The sequence below is a fragment of the Phalacrocorax carbo genome, chromosome 8, assembly GCF_963921805.1.
Source record: "Phalacrocorax carbo chromosome 8, bPhaCar2.1, whole genome shotgun sequence".
Lineage (NCBI taxonomy): Eukaryota > Metazoa > Chordata > Aves > Suliformes > Phalacrocoracidae > Phalacrocorax > Phalacrocorax carbo.
The window spans coordinates 26,577,047-26,596,392 of record NC_087520.1 but is presented as its reverse complement, the minus strand read 5'-3'; the positions used below and the strand labels follow the sequence as shown (position 1 = coordinate 26,596,392).

General features: G+C 42.7%; 1 protein-coding gene across 1 annotated transcript in view; it reads left to right on the top strand.

Annotated features, from left to right (window-relative positions):
* The first annotated feature begins 3,490 nt into the window (after positions 1-3,490).
* Positions 3,491-19,346, top strand: part of SLC6A2 (solute carrier family 6 member 2) — a 74,685-nt gene continuing 58,829 nt past the window's right edge. Inside the window, exons 1-2 of the mRNA XM_064459367.1 lie at positions 3,491-3,520; positions 5,438-5,741. Coding sequence (XP_064315437.1) covers positions 3,491-3,520; positions 5,438-5,741 — 334 coding nt within the window. The remainder of the gene's footprint in view (positions 3,521-5,437; positions 5,742-19,346) is intronic.

The window sequence follows — 19,346 nt, the reverse complement described above, 5'->3', positions numbered from 1 at the left end:
AGAAAAGCAGCTGCTACAATGACACTTGTAATTGTTAGTCTGAGCAGAGGAAATGGAGAGAAATAGAATTATTAAGACAGGAAAGGAACTGACTGAAGAGGATGTAATACTATGTTGTGCTACAAGGATAATTACAGACTTGGAGTGAGATTAGCCATCCTGAAAGATCTGTTATTGGGAATGAGCTTATTAAATATTTGCATTAATAATATGCACCCAAATGTTCCTGTTTGCTAACGAAATGTAGAGATTATTAAGTTGGCAGGCAATATTAAATCAGTGAAGAACGGGACTCACACAGAAAAAAAAAAGGAATCCTAGAATAAGAGAAATGGCATGGAGGCAAAGAGAATTAAATGTTAAACCTGGTCTTTAAGGACTAGAGAAAAAAAGAATTTCTTCTGTAACCTACAGGATTGTCATGTGGAAACAACAGCGCAGAATGACTTAGGTGTTTATAACCTGTCTGTGGACAAACATATAATACTGGTGTGAAAAAGGCAAGTGAGATCCCCTTCTCATTGAAGACTTGGCTGATAATCCTGGCATTATTACTGTTCCACTAAACATTGGTAAGTCTTCATCTGAAAGCTAGGACATTTTTGTTCAGGAAAGGTTTATTCCAACTGGAAAAGAGAAAGATTACATGGACACATGACATGGTAAACCAAGATGACCCATGTGGGTCCCAAGTATTCTGGTTCTCTTACTGTTCAAAGTAGGGACTAGGTCAGGGTGTGCCCTTGCTGCCTTCTTGACCCTGTACCTGGATTCTCTTCTGCACAAGCCTAGATGAAGGGACAAGGACGGAGCGCACCTCATGCACAGTCAGACTGAAATTGGGAGTGCTCCCAGTTTCACACCACTTACACACAGCTTTGCAAATTGCTCCCATACAACTCTCTCTGAGACAGAATAAACCTGACACTAAAGCAGAAGGAAGAGCTAGCAATTCAAAACAGGTAGTGAGAAAGAGTATTGTTGAAGCTGAAACTTAATGACTCCTGGTGTGAAATGTCCCAAAGTATATTTATAAACTTCGAATACAGTAAGTGCTCGTAAGCTAGATAGAGGCCAAAGTGAGGTGAAGAAGGGGTGCCTATAGAGAGGAAGCAGTATTGAAATTGTGAAGGATAAACCTCCTAGACTTCAACATCATCCTCTCCACACACACACACATTTTATATGTCATAAAATGATAAAGATGCCACAGGATCACTTGCTTGCGTGACACTGATGGCTCCCCTGAAGAAGGTCACCTGATGCCAGGGGTAACAGATCCCAGGTAAAATGAGCTTGGGAGGCATGTATTTGTAAGAATCTCAAGCAACTTGATACAAATGTTATTGTTGTAAAAAACAGAGAGAGGCCTCCCCTGACCTTGGCATTCTTGCATAAATGGAATACCAAAAGCTTGTGGAGTGCTTTTGTGACATGTTTTCAGTCTGAAGACAGTTTGTAGCATAAGACACTGACTGTCAAAATGAAGGGTTGGACCAACCCAAATGGGCCCTCCCAGTGAAAGAGATGCATTTCTTTGGCTCTAGGGAAGAGATGCTATGACAACAGTCTGCTAACAACACAACACAACACAACACAACACAACACAACACAACACAACACAACACAAAGCTTTTGAATAACAAGTAAACACTACATCTGGAACAGCAATATGATTATAGAGATACTACGAAGCAAACCTGCCCAACCTGTCCAAGAAGCTGGAACTGACCTATCTACTGTCATCAAAAGGTATCTGATACAGTTTACAGCACGGTATCCTTTACCTGCTAACCTAGAAAGATGAGCACCCCTGCCACTGCCATGTTCCTATCACTGTGAAATTGTTTTAACATTGATTCAGTCAGAAGGCTGTTGTCTTCTTTGTTCCCAGTTCCTACAGCAACTGGCTATTCCCCAAGTTTCTTTTATCACAGACTAACTAAACCTAACTTTATTCAGCTTATACACTTCATTTGAAAAATGTTTTGTCTTTCAGTGTCGGTGACCCCACGGCCAGAATGAGCTCAGAGTTTCAGTGGATGTACCAGGACGTGAAACTAAATAGTTGGTGTATATGTCCCCTGCCCATTTTTGGTCTTTTCATTATATATTGGATTATAATAAGAAAGTGATGTCCTGGGTCTTCAAGTCCAAATCCCAGCTCCCACGAGCAACTTCATCATAGAACCCTGCTCATAAAACAATACCCTAAAACCCAGGCCTCTAGTTCCCACTGCATTTGCTACTTTGATAGTTAGAACTCTTCTTATTTTCCAACTAAATTTATCATGACTCTTTTGTCCTTTGGTTTAAATATTGTTGGTGCTGGGTTTTTTTCCTCTGTGACATTTACCTCTATTTATTTATAAAGAATCATTTCCCCTCTCAGTCACTGTTTTGTTTGGCTCAACTGCCAAGCTCTCTCATCAAGTGTATCAGACATAACACGAGGCAAGACTTTTCCAGATGCACCAACTGTAAAGTGCAAATTCCAACATATTTGAAACTGATACAGCCCTTCTCAAAACCTGGTTCACAGGAAGGACTGTGGCCAGCTCCTGTAGTTCATATTATCAGTGGCAGAGGGCTGTGCTGCTGAAGGTGGAGAACTCAAACCCTGCTCCCAACAAGCATAATGAGCCTTCACACCAGCAGCAAATGGAGATCTGGAAGCACCTGCTGAGTTGTTCTTCACTGGGGTGTTTTCCTCTTCATAGACACTAACATATCAGAGTGATAATCCCAGCTTTCTGTTACAGCATATTCTCCTATATGTTGCAAAGAGAATGATAGACAAGAATTTAAATAATTGATGACTAACCTAGCAACACCTGACTGTTTTCTAGGTAAATTATAGCCTGTTGCCCCATCAAAGGCAGACTATCCCTAACAGCCTGCCATCTTGCCTGACTCCATTGAGGTTTCTAAATACAATAGTCCCTTCTCTGACTTCAACTCTACCCGCTGTCAGGCTCCATTAGGCATAACAAGATCCAGACAGATTCAAGATTAAGCAACTTTTTTATAAAATCCAATTGAGGACTTTCTTACCTTGAGGGTGCAGCATCTATTACATTAACCAGATTGTGCACACTTCCCATGCAAGAACTAAATGCATATATATATATATATATGTGTACAGTGACTTAATTCTCTCAGGAAATAAGTGGGGGCTTTCTAGATTCCTCCCACCATAGACATAATGATCAAGCTCAGCTAATTGAGACCTTGTGGGGAAAAGGGTATTCCTTTGCAAGGCCCTATTTTTCCAGAAGCAACATGTGAGTGCTGTTGCCTAGCATAGGAAGTCTGTGCAGATTATTAAGGCAGTAATAGTCACGTGGAGTGAGGGGAACCAGGTTTAAAAAGCTCCTTTCTGGCCAGGCTACAGCTTCAACTCCCAGAGAGACTGCAGTCCCAGAGTGGTGGAACCAAGAAGGAGGAATCCCCCTTCAGTCATCTTCTCCTTCCCCATACGTACCAGGGAATGGGACAGAGACATCCTCAGTGCTACCTGGTGAGTCTGTCAGCAGGAGGGCTTCAGGGCTCTGCAGCTGGGAGTGGAGGCTCTCCTTAGGCCCAGAACAGAGCTTGTCCTTTGTTCGCTATGGGAGAATGGGTGTGCAGGCTCACTGAAATGCAGGGGAGCATGGGCATACTTGGGGGCACTGCATCTAACACGGGCAGTGACTGATGGATGGTATGAGGAGCAGGCAGCAGTGTTAGCTGTGCATAAGTGTAGAAACATGGGTTGTTCTGCACAGGCAAACACTGAGTGTTTACAGGGTACTATATAATGACCGTGCACAGGGGACATACTTGCAGCATGTATGGCATGAGGTGTCAAAAAGAATAGAGAAAATGGTATTATGTGGTGTATTTGGTGAAGATGAGGGCAGGAAATCACGGAGTAACCAAAAGAGAACATACAAGCTGCATGTTCTAAGCATACAATTTCTCTGAAACAGTATAGCCACTGCCCAAATACTTCACCCAGCTGAGGGCTTTAGGTTCCACCTCACAGCTTGGATCCTGGAGCTTGAACCAAGAGCTTTTTGTCAAGGCAGAAACTTTTCAAATTGTCAATAGCTGTCTTACTAGCATCGCTGTAGTCTGTGGACTACAGAGAGGAGGGGAAGATGCCAATATGAGAGCTTTAACTCTGAGCTGGGATTCTTTTTCATGTTCCAAGTTTGCGGAGGAACCTGGTATTCCTTGCAAACTCTGACTAGCACTTCTTCATATATTACGATTATAATACTGTTATCAGCCCTAGCAGAGCAAGTAAGAATGGTAGTCTGCACTACCACGGAGAATCCTCTGCGATCTGACCTATTCTCATTGACGCCAGGCAGAAGGGAAGCTATTTACCACTGGGGAGGGGGAGCCAATTTCTGCTTTTTGCATTCAAATTTTATTCCTGTAACAGAGACTGAATGTAGAGTTACAGCTCTCAGCTGTAACAGGGAGAGCCCCTGAAAACCCCTTTCTGCAGCTGCATTTAGCCAACTTTTGGCGCCAATCACTGTTGTTCTGCCAGCTAATTCTTTGCTCATTTTACGTGTAAAAGAATCAGGTCCCATTTGGAATAGCAGCAAATAGTTACTGTCCTGCAAATACCTCAACCTGCCAACTGAATCCTACCAGCCCCGTACTTGCCAGGAAAGAAAAAGCTAGGCATCCGTCAGTCCTGGTGTAGGAGTATTAGCAGTGTCCAGCTCTGCCACTCAACCTGCACCCCACCAGGTTCTGATGTCAAAAGCCAAATTCCACTGTTTAACTAATGCCACGCTAGCAGGCAGGGGCAAGCTGCGTCTGCACCGCAGTTCAGCCGCGAAAGAAGGGAAGCGGGCGATGGAAATTAGCTCTACCTGTTGCCTGCTAACAGCACTTTCAGATTGCTTGACCGGGGACGCGCGTTTTGCCCCGCGGGAAGGACGGAGCAGCCCCGAGCGCCCCGCGCCCTGCGGCGGGCCGAGCCCCAGGTGTCCAACCCCGGGGTGAAACGGCCGCTAGCGGAGCAGGAGCTGGGGCCGGGGCCGGAGGGTGCGGGCTCCGCTCTCCCTGCCTCCGCGGGCCGGGAGGCTCCAGCTCGGTCTCCAGCGGCGGCCGGGGCAGGGGCGGCGCGCCCCAGGTGCGGCGGCGGCGGCGGCGGGCGGCGGGGCTGCGGGCGGCGGGGCCGCGCCCGGCTGCCGGCCGCTTCCCCGGCGGAGGAAGGGCGCGGGAAGCCCCGCTCCCCGGGGGCACCCCGGTCCCCCCTCTCCCGCCTCATTTGCATGGCTCTTATTACGGCCGTGCCGGCTCCCGCCGCGCTGACACCGGCGGGCTGGGGCGCGGCGTCGCCTCCAGCGGGAAGCGCGCTGCCGTTATCTGCGCTCCCGCAGCCCGCCGGGCCCGCTCCCCCTCCTCAGCCCGCTCTCTCTGGATGTTTAAGGCAAGGATGAACAAACAGATACAGCCCGACCGCAAAGTGTCGGTGGTGGCCCCCTTGCCGGACCGCGCGGGGCCGCCCCCGCCGCCCCCGAGGAAGGACGTGGAGCTGATCCTGGTGAAGGAGCACAACGGGGTGCAGTACACCAGCAGCAGCCTCCTGCCCGCCGCCCCCGCCCCGCGCTGCGGCGCCCAGGACAGGGAGACCTGGGGCAAGAAGATCGACTTCCTCCTCTCCGTCATCGGCTTCGCCGTGGACCTGGCCAACGTCTGGCGATTCCCCTACCTCTGCTACAAAAATGGAGGGGGTAAGAGCGCCGCGAGCGAGGTCTTGGCCCCCCACCCCCCACCCCAAGGCCGCGCCGCCGCAAGGGCGGCATCCCCTCCTCCGTCCCGCAGCTGCAGGGGAAAGCCCGGCGCCCGGGCTCGCTCTCCCGCCGCCGTCCGGCGCGGCGCGTCCCCGTCAGGCTCGCTCCCACACCCCTCGGAGTTCAACTTAGTTTCGAGCACGGGCGTATTTGCCTTCTGCTGCCGCTCCAGCCCGCTTAACGCTTTTTTCGTTCGCAGAAAAATAGCAGCGGGGGGGTGGGGGGAACCCAAACCAAAAACACTTGAGCAGAAAAACGGCGTCCGGAAAAGTTAGCGCTGGACCGCTGAAAGGTTTCTTGGGGGCAGTTTTAACGTGTGATCGGGATTTCTGCCCTCCCTTCCGCAGTTTCGCGGTTCTCCCCCCCCCCCCCCCCCCCCCAACCAGGTAGGTGGGAGTCTTGCTACAAACAAAACCTCACCCGCTGCACACTGTGGCTATGACAGCAGCAACAACAATAAAAAAAGATACACACTGATTACGGTTAGCTGAGACTGCCTGGCACATCTTCAGTAAGACCTTAACTCCATCATCCCCTTTCATCTCCCTGAAATACACTGTTGTCAGCGCTGACTCCCCACTGGGATGGAGTAACACCATCTGCAAGCCAGGCAGGTGCCTGGGGTGCTTTCAAACCACACGGAGGAAGACCAGACCCTGCCGAGCAGATGGAGGGCTGTTTGTGCGGATGGTGAACGCTGCAGAGAGGAGAGCTGCGAGATAGAAAGCATGTTCTGTAAGATAGTTATGTATGTCTTGATAATTGGGTTGCCTGGTGATAAAGGCTAATGGTTCACACTTGTAGCATAGAATACTTGTTCCGGGGACAGAAGGACTGCAGGATGGGAAAACCCCTACCAATTAACATGGAATTACACACGTTCTTGGAACTTAATAGGATATTAGAAAAGTCTGGTACTGAAACACTTGGTCTAGTTAATTACCTCCAAAACTTCTGAGGGGAGTCAGAAAATCTCCCTGCTCACCACCCAGGCAGGCTGAAGAAAGTAGGTAGCACTGAAAAATAACCTCTGTACTTGTTTCGTTATGTCCAGAAATAATTCTACCAATTCATGCTACAGGAGCACAATGCATTGTGAACCCAGCAGGCTTCCACTGTGTCAGGTGCAGGGGTATCATTCATGCCACTCAGTACATATGCACCATTGCCAGGTCATCTCGCAATTTTTATGGAAAGGGATATAATCCACTATCTCACATCGCGCCAGGTGACACCCAGAGTGCTTGAACTCTTTTCTATCATGCTTTGGGTCACTTAATTTCCTAACCTGCTTCCTTTGTAATTTGCTGCTAGCTCAGGCACAGGAGGTGACGGTCTGCATCTCTCTTGCATTTTGTTTAGTCTCCATGTATTAGCTTGTGTCAGTTCAGCTAGAGAAACCTAGGTCTTCATTAGCATCTTTTAATTCAAATACTTCCAAATTGCAGTGGAGAGACAGCTAACCTACCTCACGGCTACAAGAGGCACCTTTCAGTGGAAAGTGTGCACCAATTCTTCCATACCATCAAAGTGAAATCAGACCTTTACAAGCAAAGGCAGAGAGGCCCTGTGCTATCGAAGTCTATAGAATGACTGACAACTGCTTGCTGATACAGAGATTATAAAACTCATTTACTCTGCTCTCCAATATAGAACCAACTGCAGTATGAAGCATCTCAGTCAACACCTAGGATGTCATTCCCAAACATACATAATATCGCAACACCCTTTACTGGTGCTTAAAAGACTGATTTTACCATAAAATGCAGGATGGGATAATCCCGATGGTCAGAAAGCATCAGCAATGGGCTTTTCCTAAGGAGGTGTTCTCATGGAGGACATCAGCCAGCTGAGCTGGACAGACACATCAGCTGTGGCTAATAGGGGGGCAAACTAATTTTTACAACTTGATTGTGTTTGGCTTAATGAAGTTTAATCATATCTAGATACTGAGATTATTTTTCTATGCTGTTTGATAGACTATGGCCATCAGCGTATCAGTCATGACAGAATTTCCAGGATAGACCCTGTGCTGAGGAGTGGGGAATGGAAATACAGCTCAGAACTGGTTAACATCCCTCTTCCTTCTCTTTACAATTGCCTCTATGCTATCTTTAAATATTTCCATCCATTGCATCCCATGTTGGACATATATATATAAGTATGTATATCTATATATATATATATGTGTGTGTGTGTATATATCAGTTTCATTTAGTAGAAATTCCTGTAAGAGATTCAGGCTGTAGAAGTACTGAGTTTCAAGCCAACTCAGTCCCTTTTCTCTGTCAAACTGGGTTTGGGAGCTTGTTTGCTCTATGGGTAAATTTTCCTACAAGAGCGAAGAACATGAGGTAACGGGCAGAGCTATGGGATATTGTTGGATTTTGTTGCTATCTTTCCAGTCCTAAATCACAGATGTTCTTAAACATATTTTGGTTTTTTCCCCCACACTGTTACTGCAGGAGGGAACCTTCTTAGCACTAGAACAAGTTTTGCTACCTCAAAAGAATAATCCAATGGGTTTCATATAGCTGCTGGCTTATGTATCTCCATACAGAAAACATAATAAAATTAAAGTACCAATAGATATAGAGAAAATTTAATTTCATTATCTTAGTAGTTTTGCTGGACTGCCAAGCAAGCTAAAGAGACAAAATCTGGTGGCATTTCTATTCTGGTATAGCATGCTCAGACTCTTTAAAAAAGTTTTACAAGATGCTTGTAATATTTATTGGTATTTATAAGGAGCTACTAGATAAAGGAAAAAACCAAAACAGATTAAACTTGGATGGCATGTAGAAAGTAAATCAGTGGAAGGAAAAAGGTTTCCTTTCTTCTTCCTCACTCAGTTTCTCTTTATTCTGAAAGTCTCATTAATTACTCAGCCTCAGCAGCTTAACTAGAGCTGACTTCAGACAAAGATAGTCAAATGTGGGTTATGAACCTGTATATCTTTAAGAGATTGATACAGAATTGGCAGTGGAAAGGAAGCATGTTGCAACACCGTAAGTCCTAAGCCACTAAGGTATTTTAGCACTTGTTTTCAGCATAGCTTGTGCTATCTAGCAAAAAGAAATTCTGTTATCCTTCCAGAATCTACACCCACAAAGGTTCTACAAATGCTCTTTAAATGTTGAACAACAGCATGAAGGACATGGAAGTGGTAGAAAATGGCATTGCCTTTTACATCTGAAAAAAGTGACATGGGTGACGTGTGGACTGTTATGTTCCTAAGACTGGCTACAATTAATTTAAGATGCCAGCAGACACAGTAAGGGCCTTTCCATGCTTGTAAAAATAGGTGGTTCTCAATAAAGCATGAGAACTTACAGGAACTCAGAAGGAAAGTATAAATACACCCTGTATTCCTTCATTCTAAGTTGAATTTTCAAGGACATGGATGCATTATACACCCCCACCTTCTTACTAGCCAAACCCTTGAGTTTCTTTCTTTGATAAACTCCGGGGAAATTTTCTGATTAAAAATTAGACATACAGGCTTTTGTGTTAGATCTCGGTTTAGATTATTGGGTTAGATTACCACATACAAAACTCCTGATAATTTACTTCAGTGAGTTTCACTTAGACAAGGCATACACCACCCAGTGGTAGTTAGATGGACTTTTTTATATTAGGTAACTTTGGAGACAGCACCAGTTGTGTTAACAAAAAAAACCTATTTGTGTTTTTAACAAGCTCCCAGTAAAAGCTAGAGAGAAAGAAGCATCCAGCAGCACTGAAATGCTGAATGAATAGCCAGAAACATCTGTGTTTTGGGAGTAGCCTGCTGAGAGACCCCAGTGGGACTTCTGCACAAAGATAGATGGCAGAATGTAACCCTTCTGTGAACAACTGTGATTTTTGGAAACATTCTTCTCCTATTAAAAAAAAAAATCCCCAATCTTTAGTAAGGTCTAAAAAGCTAGAGTGTTTATTTTTTGTATCAGTTACCTACTTCCATAGGACTTGCCTGCCTTACAAGGGCAGGGACAGATCTAGTGGCTGTATTATACTATGAAACAGGCCACAGAAAACTTTCAGGACAGTTAGTATGAACAGACTGGATGAGATCTTGCCCTCACTGATTTCTGTGAAGCAGGATATGCCTGCTATGTGCTCTAAACTACTTTTAAGATGATAGGAAGGCTTTGTACAGATGGTAAAATTCTGCAAGCTCTTATGAAGCAGATAATGCAACACTCCAGAAGAGGGAAATTCTCAAACATTGCCTCATCAGTTTGGCTGATCAATAAGCACCACAACTCACACGTATTTGACTGCTTCTCACAGCAGAAAGGAAAAGCGGTGTTTGCAGCAAATCAAATACTTTTTGTGCAGTTCATTTGAGAGGGTTTCAAGGAGCAGGGTATGTCACTGGAGAAATCATCAACTACGGTCATGTCTACTGGCTATTCTCACAAGTGCTGTGTCCTCATTATAACTCATTTCTGGCAAGAGCCCATTTTTCTTTTTTTTTAAAAAGAGACTCCCCAGCTGCATGACTCTGTCCGGAAGCGATCAACATCAATGTACTCAAAACAAGTCTTTATAACACATCCAACCTTTTAAGTGCTCCCCAGTTCTGTAAGAGGCTATGCTGAATTAAAAAATAAGAAGAGCATTAAAATTAGACTCTCGTCATCCTAGGGAAAGATTTACCCTGATATTTGAATTACATCTAAAATTTTACTGATGTCAAATGAAGTTGAGTAATGCCTAGTATGATTAACTGATGTGCTCACAGTGGGGGAGGATGATGCTCAGTCTCAGTTAACAAAGCTATTGTAGTTTTTGTACGGGATACTTTCAGTAGTAATGCTCATTTTTGTTCTGTTTGCCTGCACAGTCATAGGCAAAATTAATATTTCCCATTGAAATTTGTGGAAAAAGAATTTACCAACATAAAGTACTTCTGTGAGCCAATTTGCAAGGTCAGTCATGTTCAGACTATCATTATGAAGCATGTCATTGTCGGATTAGTCACTGGAGACCTGGTGTATCAGAAGAATCAGATTAAGCTTTTAATGAATTTCCAAGTAGCTGCAGATAAATATTAACAATTCTTTAGCTATCATAATATACACTTCTAATTGCCTCTAAAGCATTATTTTAAAGTGGTTTTATACCACAGTATTTGTAGAAGAAATTGTTTGCTTCAAAGAACAGTCCTAGAGCAATCTGTACATTTTAGAACAGTAGTATTTTACAATTTATCCTAATGCTCCCTTTCCTATTCATGCCTCCACAAGCTGTACTGCAGGACTTAGCAATACACAGCAGAGGTACAAAAGGCAGCATACAACCAAATCCAAATATCCCCACACAGGGCCAGCACAAAGGCAGGAGCCAAGAGCTGTAGCACAGTGAGAATGGCACCTGTGAAAGGATCACCTCCCGCAGAGCTGTGAGCCTGCCTAGCACACCGCTTCTCCAAAAGCCAGCTATGATGCTGACCAGCAGCACCCTGCCTGTCTACTAGGCTCTGCCCCCTGTGTTTTGCCAAGTGTCTGCCACCAAATTTAATCACTATTTTGAGAAAGAATATAAACTGGCACTTTACCCTTCAAGGGTGGATGACCTTTGCCTTGTACTATCAAGGTTTACATTCCAAAATAGCATTGATGATGATAATAATAAATTGGCTTTGAAGTAATCTCACTGCAAAGCCTACGCCAAGAGTTTGACTCATCAATCAATCAAAGTTTAGATGCAAATCTAGTGATTTTAGTTTTCTAACAAGGGGTTTGCAATTCCCGCTAGCACATCAAACCAGTGGCCTCAGGGGGGTTAAACTGTTATGCTGATCTCCACACTGTGGCCAGGAGCTTTGGGCTCCCGGGCATCATGTGACACTGGGGACAATGTTCAGTTGTGTGGTGTGACAGTACCTCCTTCCCTGGAGCTGGATTCAGTGGCCAACTCACAGTTGCTCTCTTCCCTTTCCCACATGACTTCATCGCTCCTCTTTCCTTCCCTTGATCAGCCACTAATCACCTGGAATATACACAGCATAGATTCACCTAGGCTCACCGGCACTACAGCTCACATGCCAGTTGCCAGCTACTTCCCTGGAATTCCCTGTGCTCCTCTGCATGTCTTGGTGGCTGCGCAAAATAAACCTTCAGAACTGGCATGTCTGCAGTGTTGTAAGGTACTATGTCATATACCTACTACCTACAAAGCATTATGAACAGTTGATAAGAACTGAATCTTTCTCACCCAAATCTTTCACTAATTCTAAAATTCTAGTTTCAGACTCGGTAAGGTGCCATGAAATAATATATAAATGTTACATTATATGGACTCTCAGCTGAATACCTGGCTGAGGAGAAAGGTTATGTGTTCCTGAACAGTTCTAGCAACACTTAGATTGATAATTTTACGAAGTTTCTAGAGATATACAAGCATAGAAAGGTTCTAGCCTTTAGCTTGATGTTCCACCTTAAGAGAACCATCCTGTGATTAATGCGGGGCAAGCATTCAGAAGGGATCTAAGGGGTGCTCTAATCAGTCACCAAAACTGGTTTTCCACCTTTGCTTCTCCATGTTCCCAAGACAATAAAAATGCTAGTGTAAACCAAATGAGCTATTCTGACAAAAGCAAAGATGCCTCTTTCTAAGCATGCTGAATGAACACATTTTGATTACCACTCAGAAACACTTCATTATAAAGTAACAGGCAGAAAAGACATCAAGTAGTAAACTTAGTTCCATTGTTTGGAAATCTAAAATCTCTGCCTAAGGTCTTCCTCCCCCTTCTACACCTCCCCACACCCTTCCCCTCACCCCCCACCTTCATTCCTGCTGTTCTCCATTCTGCCAGGAAACTGAAGTACTGAAATATCCCTAGAAAGCCATTCCAATAGGATATATATCCCTCCTGGACAAGTAAATTCTGAAAGTCACATGAAGAATCCTTCTAAGTTCACAGTAACACCTATTAAAACAGATACAGGGGTTTCTTATAGTTTGGGTAGGGATCTCAGGTTTTGGATACTCATTCAAGCTGAAAGAGCAGGCACTTAAGCTTCTTCTGTTTCTAGTCTGTTTTCTCACTAACGTCTCTTAAGCTCTTTATTAAATTTGCTGGGAGCAATGGAAAATAGAAAGGCCGCTTTATGAGTGTAGCAGCCAACAGCCCTTGTTTACTGAAGAAATCAAAATATCTCTAGGGAGACTGAGACATGGTCTACATGGGTTTGGGGCAGAATTTCCCTCTCATCGTTTGGCAAAATATCACAAACCTGTCCATCAGTCCAGTGAATACGTGAATACAGCCCCAGCGGTCTAAAGATGTTTTTTCAAGACAGATACTTTTCTTCCGATACTTAGACCAATATGAGACAGAATGGTAATGCACCTACTTACACATAAAATCAGAGGGAACACACAGCTTTAGTGAGTGTTTAGATACTCTGTGAGGGAAGTGATGATTAAGATCAGTCCACAAATTACTGAACCTCTTGCTGTGAATTAAAATGGAAACAAATGGTTTAAAGAATTTTGAGCAGTTCTCAGGAGCAACGTCAAATAGCTCATGCCTTCATTTTTGCTATGTCTAATGGGAAGCAGATCAGCAGCTGCCAGTCCTAAAGCCTTTGTCCCAAGTTAACCAATTAATTAAATAGTTACAAACAGTAGTATGGCTCTCTAATGTCAGTTTGCACTGTAAACCCAATAGCTTTTACACACATTGTAATTACTAGATGATGTTGTTCCTAACTGCTCTTAGCACTATTACAAAATAGTAAACCATAATGAAATAAATTCTATATGTAGAGATATATTTATCTTAAAATATTGTAATTCAGAAGGCAGGAGACAAATTTAAATGGAGTGTCTTTGTAATACAGTTCTAGATCTTTCAGTACTTTCCATTCTCTCTGTATATACCCTTCATATAGAATATACAAAACCATGACAATGGATTTGGGGGAATCTTGCAACTGACTCGACTTCTTGACTTGAAATGTGATATCATCATTATCATTATTATTACTATAAATAATATTATTATTTCATGAAGTTGAAATAAGTTGTATTCAGGACAGCCCCACTGCCCCAATCCAGTTTCACTGAAGAGTACATAAAGATTCCAGGAATAACACACTGATTATAAAGCTTCTGTTTCCCTTCCTCAGGGCATTTCGAGACACAGGATTCATGTTAGTAGCCTGTTACCCGTGTCTTGACAACCTGTAATTCCCTCCTCCAGCTACAGCTCCTTAATCTTCCCCTTTCATTCTCCCTGCCTCCCAGTTAAGTCTTGAACCTTTCATGGCAAGATTTCATCCTAATTGTGCAGATCTTATGCATTGCTGCCAGGTCAGAATACTTTCAAATGAAAGGCTTTACTGACACTCGAAACTTGACTTCCTAAAGATGGATATCTGATTCTTTCAGGAAATCGGCACCGAAACTGCCTAGACCCCCAGTAATGCGGAATAATGCCTGTTCTCATGGAAATTCTGGAGAGATAACCGCAGTATAACTCAGCATCTTAACTTCTGTATTGATTCAACAGACTTAATTTTAGCCATACAGATTTTGAAACCTTTATTACGTAAAGAAGGGGGAAGGAGGTGGGGGGAATGGAAGAGACACAGTTCCTTGCTTTCTGGCATATTATTCTTCACAGAGACCATAGGAAAGAACCTCTACACTACTTACCAAAGCTATCCTTTGTTTTATTTTCACTCTTCCTTCTCCTTTCCCCTATTCTCTATTTAAACAAGTTTTGCAATCTCTCTCCTGAGGCATGACAAAGGTGACAGCACAGTACACCACTCGGAGAACAGAAACAGAAGCTGTCAGCAGGGAGGTCTGACTACATAAGCCACATACTTCTTTACACTCATATTCATCCAAAGCACACTACCAACTTTCCAGTGCATGGAATTCCGCGATAACATATTACTAAACAAAACTTGGACAGGACTGGGCAGGCAGTTGTCTTCTACCAGTCAATTAATGTTTTTATGACTACTGTTCTGATTGTAGGTATGCAGTACCTACAAGCTGCCCTTATTATACAATAAGTATTTTTCTAGAAAACAGTAATTTTTCCAGTGCTCCTACTCTTTAAGACTTTATGAGCACAGCCACTCACTTCCAAAAGCATAAGTGACTGCAGAATCTGTGCTCTTCATGTAGGTATTAACTGGTTGTTATTGTTTGGCTATTACAATTGTTTAAGAATATACACCAATTTAAGTCCAAAATAGAATCAACACTCCCAGACCGGCGGTGGTAGACTGCACAAATATAAAGCCTTTCTTGGACTGCTTTGCTATAGACTGCTTCCTTAGAGCAAACCCAGCATCAGACGAGCAGTACTGGTTTGATCCCACCCCACTGAAGTACACGGGAGTTTTGATTTCAACAGCAGAAGAATATTACTCCTTTACAGTCTTTATTTCAGAGCTGGAGAAAAATATTGCATAATTTCCAAGCACTGCAATTAGTGACAGAGTGAGTAAAAAGCCATGTCTTGGTATGGTACTCTAGTTAGTTTGAGAAACAGCTTTTGTGGCACTGATGTACAGGAAGGATTGTGGCTGGGTAATTGCATAGCATTCATCGTTACTGAAATCTGCAGAACTGTGGGAAGCCACTGATTTTCTGGCCTACTGGCAGCATGGAAGAATACACCCTATCTGATTGCCTCACTGACCATACAAACAAGCTGTTAGCATGGGCCAAGTGTATTTACTGGAAAAAGCAGCTGAGTATTGCATATCTTATTTTTTGCTAGCTATTTATAATTTATTCTGCACCTTCTGCACTACGTGTACTGAATAGCACTCTCCATTGATTTAACTTTTATTTCTCTTTCTCTCTTTTTCTCTTCTGTAATCAAACACCTCTTGCAATGTCTATGCTGAAGCATGCCAAAAGTGACAACACAATACTTGCCCATAAGATCCGTATCTCAAGGAAAAGTATAATACTGGTTCCAGTTAAATTCCAGCTTAATAAGAAAAGGGGGAGAGGCCAGACTTTTTCTGACACACCACTCTACAGAATAGAATAACAAAAACTTTTTCCAGACCACAAGGTGGAGCAGTAGATCCTCATAGATCTCAGTAGATCCTAACCTGATAATGTAACAGCAACCTACTGCATTTACAGAAAAAACCAAAAACTACTGGAGGACCTAACAGGGTGTCTCATGACTTTCAAATACAGAGCTGCCCAGTAATAGCAATGATTGTTCCCAAGCAGACCCTTCTTGGATTTCCTGATTAATTTAATTTATTAGGACATTGTAGGAGTGGCAGCTTTTCGTGATGCCTAATTCTCATCAAGCAGCTCACTTGTCAGCATGGCCACAATGACAGCAAGGAGACAATCCATTGATAACAAGATGTTACCCCCAAACATACCTTTTTTTAAATGAGTGCAATGTTAAAATGGAGATACAGTCCCTTCCCCCCCAAGGAGTGATACAGGAGGAAATAATTTAAAAAATCGAATACTAAGTTTAGGAGGTTGTTCTCTTCAGTCCTCTCAAAAAATTTACCTTTGGAAAACAAACAGGCTCCACACAGACTTTCACTACCATAAAGAGCCATGCTTTTTTTTCTTCTTCTTCAATGTTAACGTAACCCGCCTTCCAGCAGGTCTCAGCGCCTCGCCTTCTTGGCAGAAGCATCATTATTTCACAACACCAGTAACAGAAAGCAGAGTTTCAGTGACCAAGAACAATGAAGTATATTTGACTAACTATGATATTAGAAAGTTCAAGGCCAAGTGTTATCAAAACATCAAGTTCACAGCTTGGAAGCTACTCAGAAGTAACTTTGCTACATGACTGTCAGCATGCAGGATGGGATCTGTCTTCTGGTGTCCAATAAGACTGATGCTAGAAGAAAGCTCGAAAGCTCAAAAGCTCATGCTCCCAACTGAGGGGTGATTATACCGTGCATAGGCATCTTATTTATAAGATTTATCAAAAACTAAGGAATAGCTTGTGCTGTGCAGTGCTTTTGTCTCCTCTAAAGAGAAATGCAGATGTGTCAATGAGATCATGAGGCAGGTGCTGCTGAGACCGGAGACACTCCAGGATTTTGTTTTGGGGAAGAGTTTGATCATTTGCTCCTTTTCTGCAGTTTGTTTCTCACTTATGTGTGGCTCTACAGCCTTAGTTAAAATCAATAGATTCATAAACCACAAGGGAGAAATCCTGACCCAGCTGAAGTCAATGGGTGGTTTTTTTCCATTGACGTCACCAGAGCCAGGATTTCAACCCAAACAACAGACGTCTCTCTTAAGGACTCCTAAGTAGACAGAATTTCCAGACTAAAAATTATGCGAGGAAAAAAAACAAAGTAAAGTAATAAAAAACTTTGAGACTAAACTGATACAGAAGACTTCCACTGACTAATAACTGATCTTCACTCAGTGCAATAGCTCAGTACTTTACCTAATAAGCAATATGTCAGAACTTACATAGATGATGGTCATTATTACACAAAATGAATCTACTCTGTGAGAGTTAGACTATGACCTCGGCATTCTCCTATGTAGGGCGCAAGCAGCAAAATAAAGTACTATTTTAAGAAGTGCTTTTTACTGTCACAGTTTCACAGAGACAAATGATTAGGCAAGAATTGCTTTCTAGTTCTCAAGGCTAAAGAGAAATGCTGGGAAAATACAAAGCAAGTACAAGAATAAAAGCCAGCAGGCATATTCTGGGGCCCAGCCCATGGTTTTTGAACTTTTGAAATTGGCAGTTGTAGGCATTGGTTACTCCCTCTCCCTTGACTCTTCCCTGAAAGAAAGTTTTTTCTTTTAAAGAAAGAAAGAAAAGACAGAAAACAGTTACCAGGCCATTTCTTAATTACAGGTTAATCCTTCCTTGATGCATACAGAGGCTGATGACAAAAGTGCTGTGTCTAACCCTAAATTAAGAGATTTGGAGATCTTCAAGATCACCTACATTTTCCTTCCAAATACCGTTTTACACTCATGAGGTATTATGTGTTTAAAAGCTGTTTAGAAATATGAAGAATAATATAGCTCTGTGATAAGTTGAAAACACCAAGCTCAGCCACACTGATTTATCGTAAGGTCTGAGTAATCAGTGAACAAAATTGCCCCACAACCTGCCCTAGGAAAAGTTTGCACTTTTGCTTCGAAGTGTTAACAGCCCTCTGCTTCATCTTGGCCGTGAGCTATGATGGGCCCTGAGGCAATTTTCACATTCTTTTATGGCATTTCTAGCTAGGAAGCCCTGTGCAGAATGGCAGTGATAAGGTCTGTACTGGCCAGCTTGGACGGAGGGGAAAATTTACTTCATTGCTTGAAGCCAATGAAGAAAATAGTTCAGTAAATAAGAACAAACATAAAGCACAGGTTTCAAACTTAAATTAAAACTTTTGTCTGATTAATTCCCACAGAAGAGGGGGAGTAGTCAGACAGAAAATGAAGGAAGGGTGTTGCTAGCCAGTATGGCTAGATTGATACAGCACTGTTGTAGTTTCATACTGGTCTAGGTGAGACTCAGTTTACCCTTCACAGCAAGGCAACATCAAGACAAGTGGTTCTTAGAGTCCTCCTGTTGTAGGGATGCTACTGAAAAGTTTTGCTTTGTGCCCACAATCCCTAAAATCTCAAGAGACCCCACCTGATGGCTCTGCACTGCATACAGAATATTACCAGCACTACCCTAGGCCAAATACAGATTTTTTTCCAAATGCAAAGGTTGTCTGTGAAGAACGCTGTGACAGTTTTTGTGAAATTCCTGTGATCAGCGCTAATAGAAAGGTACAAAGTAAAGAAGCCACAGCCATTTGGCAGCTACCCTTGCCCAGACCTTCCGAAATTTTAGTACAATCCAATAGCAACTATGATTTTCGATAAGAGTACAGGGGTTTGCATTGTTCTAGGCAATTATGCAGTAGTAGCCATCACTGTAATGGTAAATTTGCCAAAATTGTTGCTAACAGCATCCCACACAGCCATTAAAGTTTACAAATAAATTAAATTGATGCAACATTTGTTTTATAGAAGAAAATATTATTTATGGCTAGATAGCATATTATCAATTTCAAAATATGTGTCAGATCTTTACTTTGTAGTTTATATAGCATGTTTAAGAAATATGGGTGTACCAGAATACTGAATGTAAAGAAAACTTTCCAGTAGTGTTGACAGAAAACATAGGTGGGTTTTGATAAAACACGGAGAATGGCTTTATAGCATATGTAACTGTTTGCCTTACACTTTAAAGTCCTGTATAAACATGCATGGTATGTAGTTTACAGTATAGTTATTCTGCTTCCTTTAGTGGCGTCAAGAAGAACATTCACCCTGAAGGCTTCATTTATAATGACTGAGAGTAAAGGTTAGATTTACTAGAATTCTTATAGATAGGAGCACATAACTGTCTCATTCTTCTGTGACAGAGCATAACCCTTTATTGATAGGAAGAATTTTTAGATGATTCTGCTGTACAAGAGTGTGTAAAGATCAAGATAGTAAAGAAAGTATTACACTATTATAAATCTCTAATAAAGCCTTGAAGGAAAAGGAATGTTT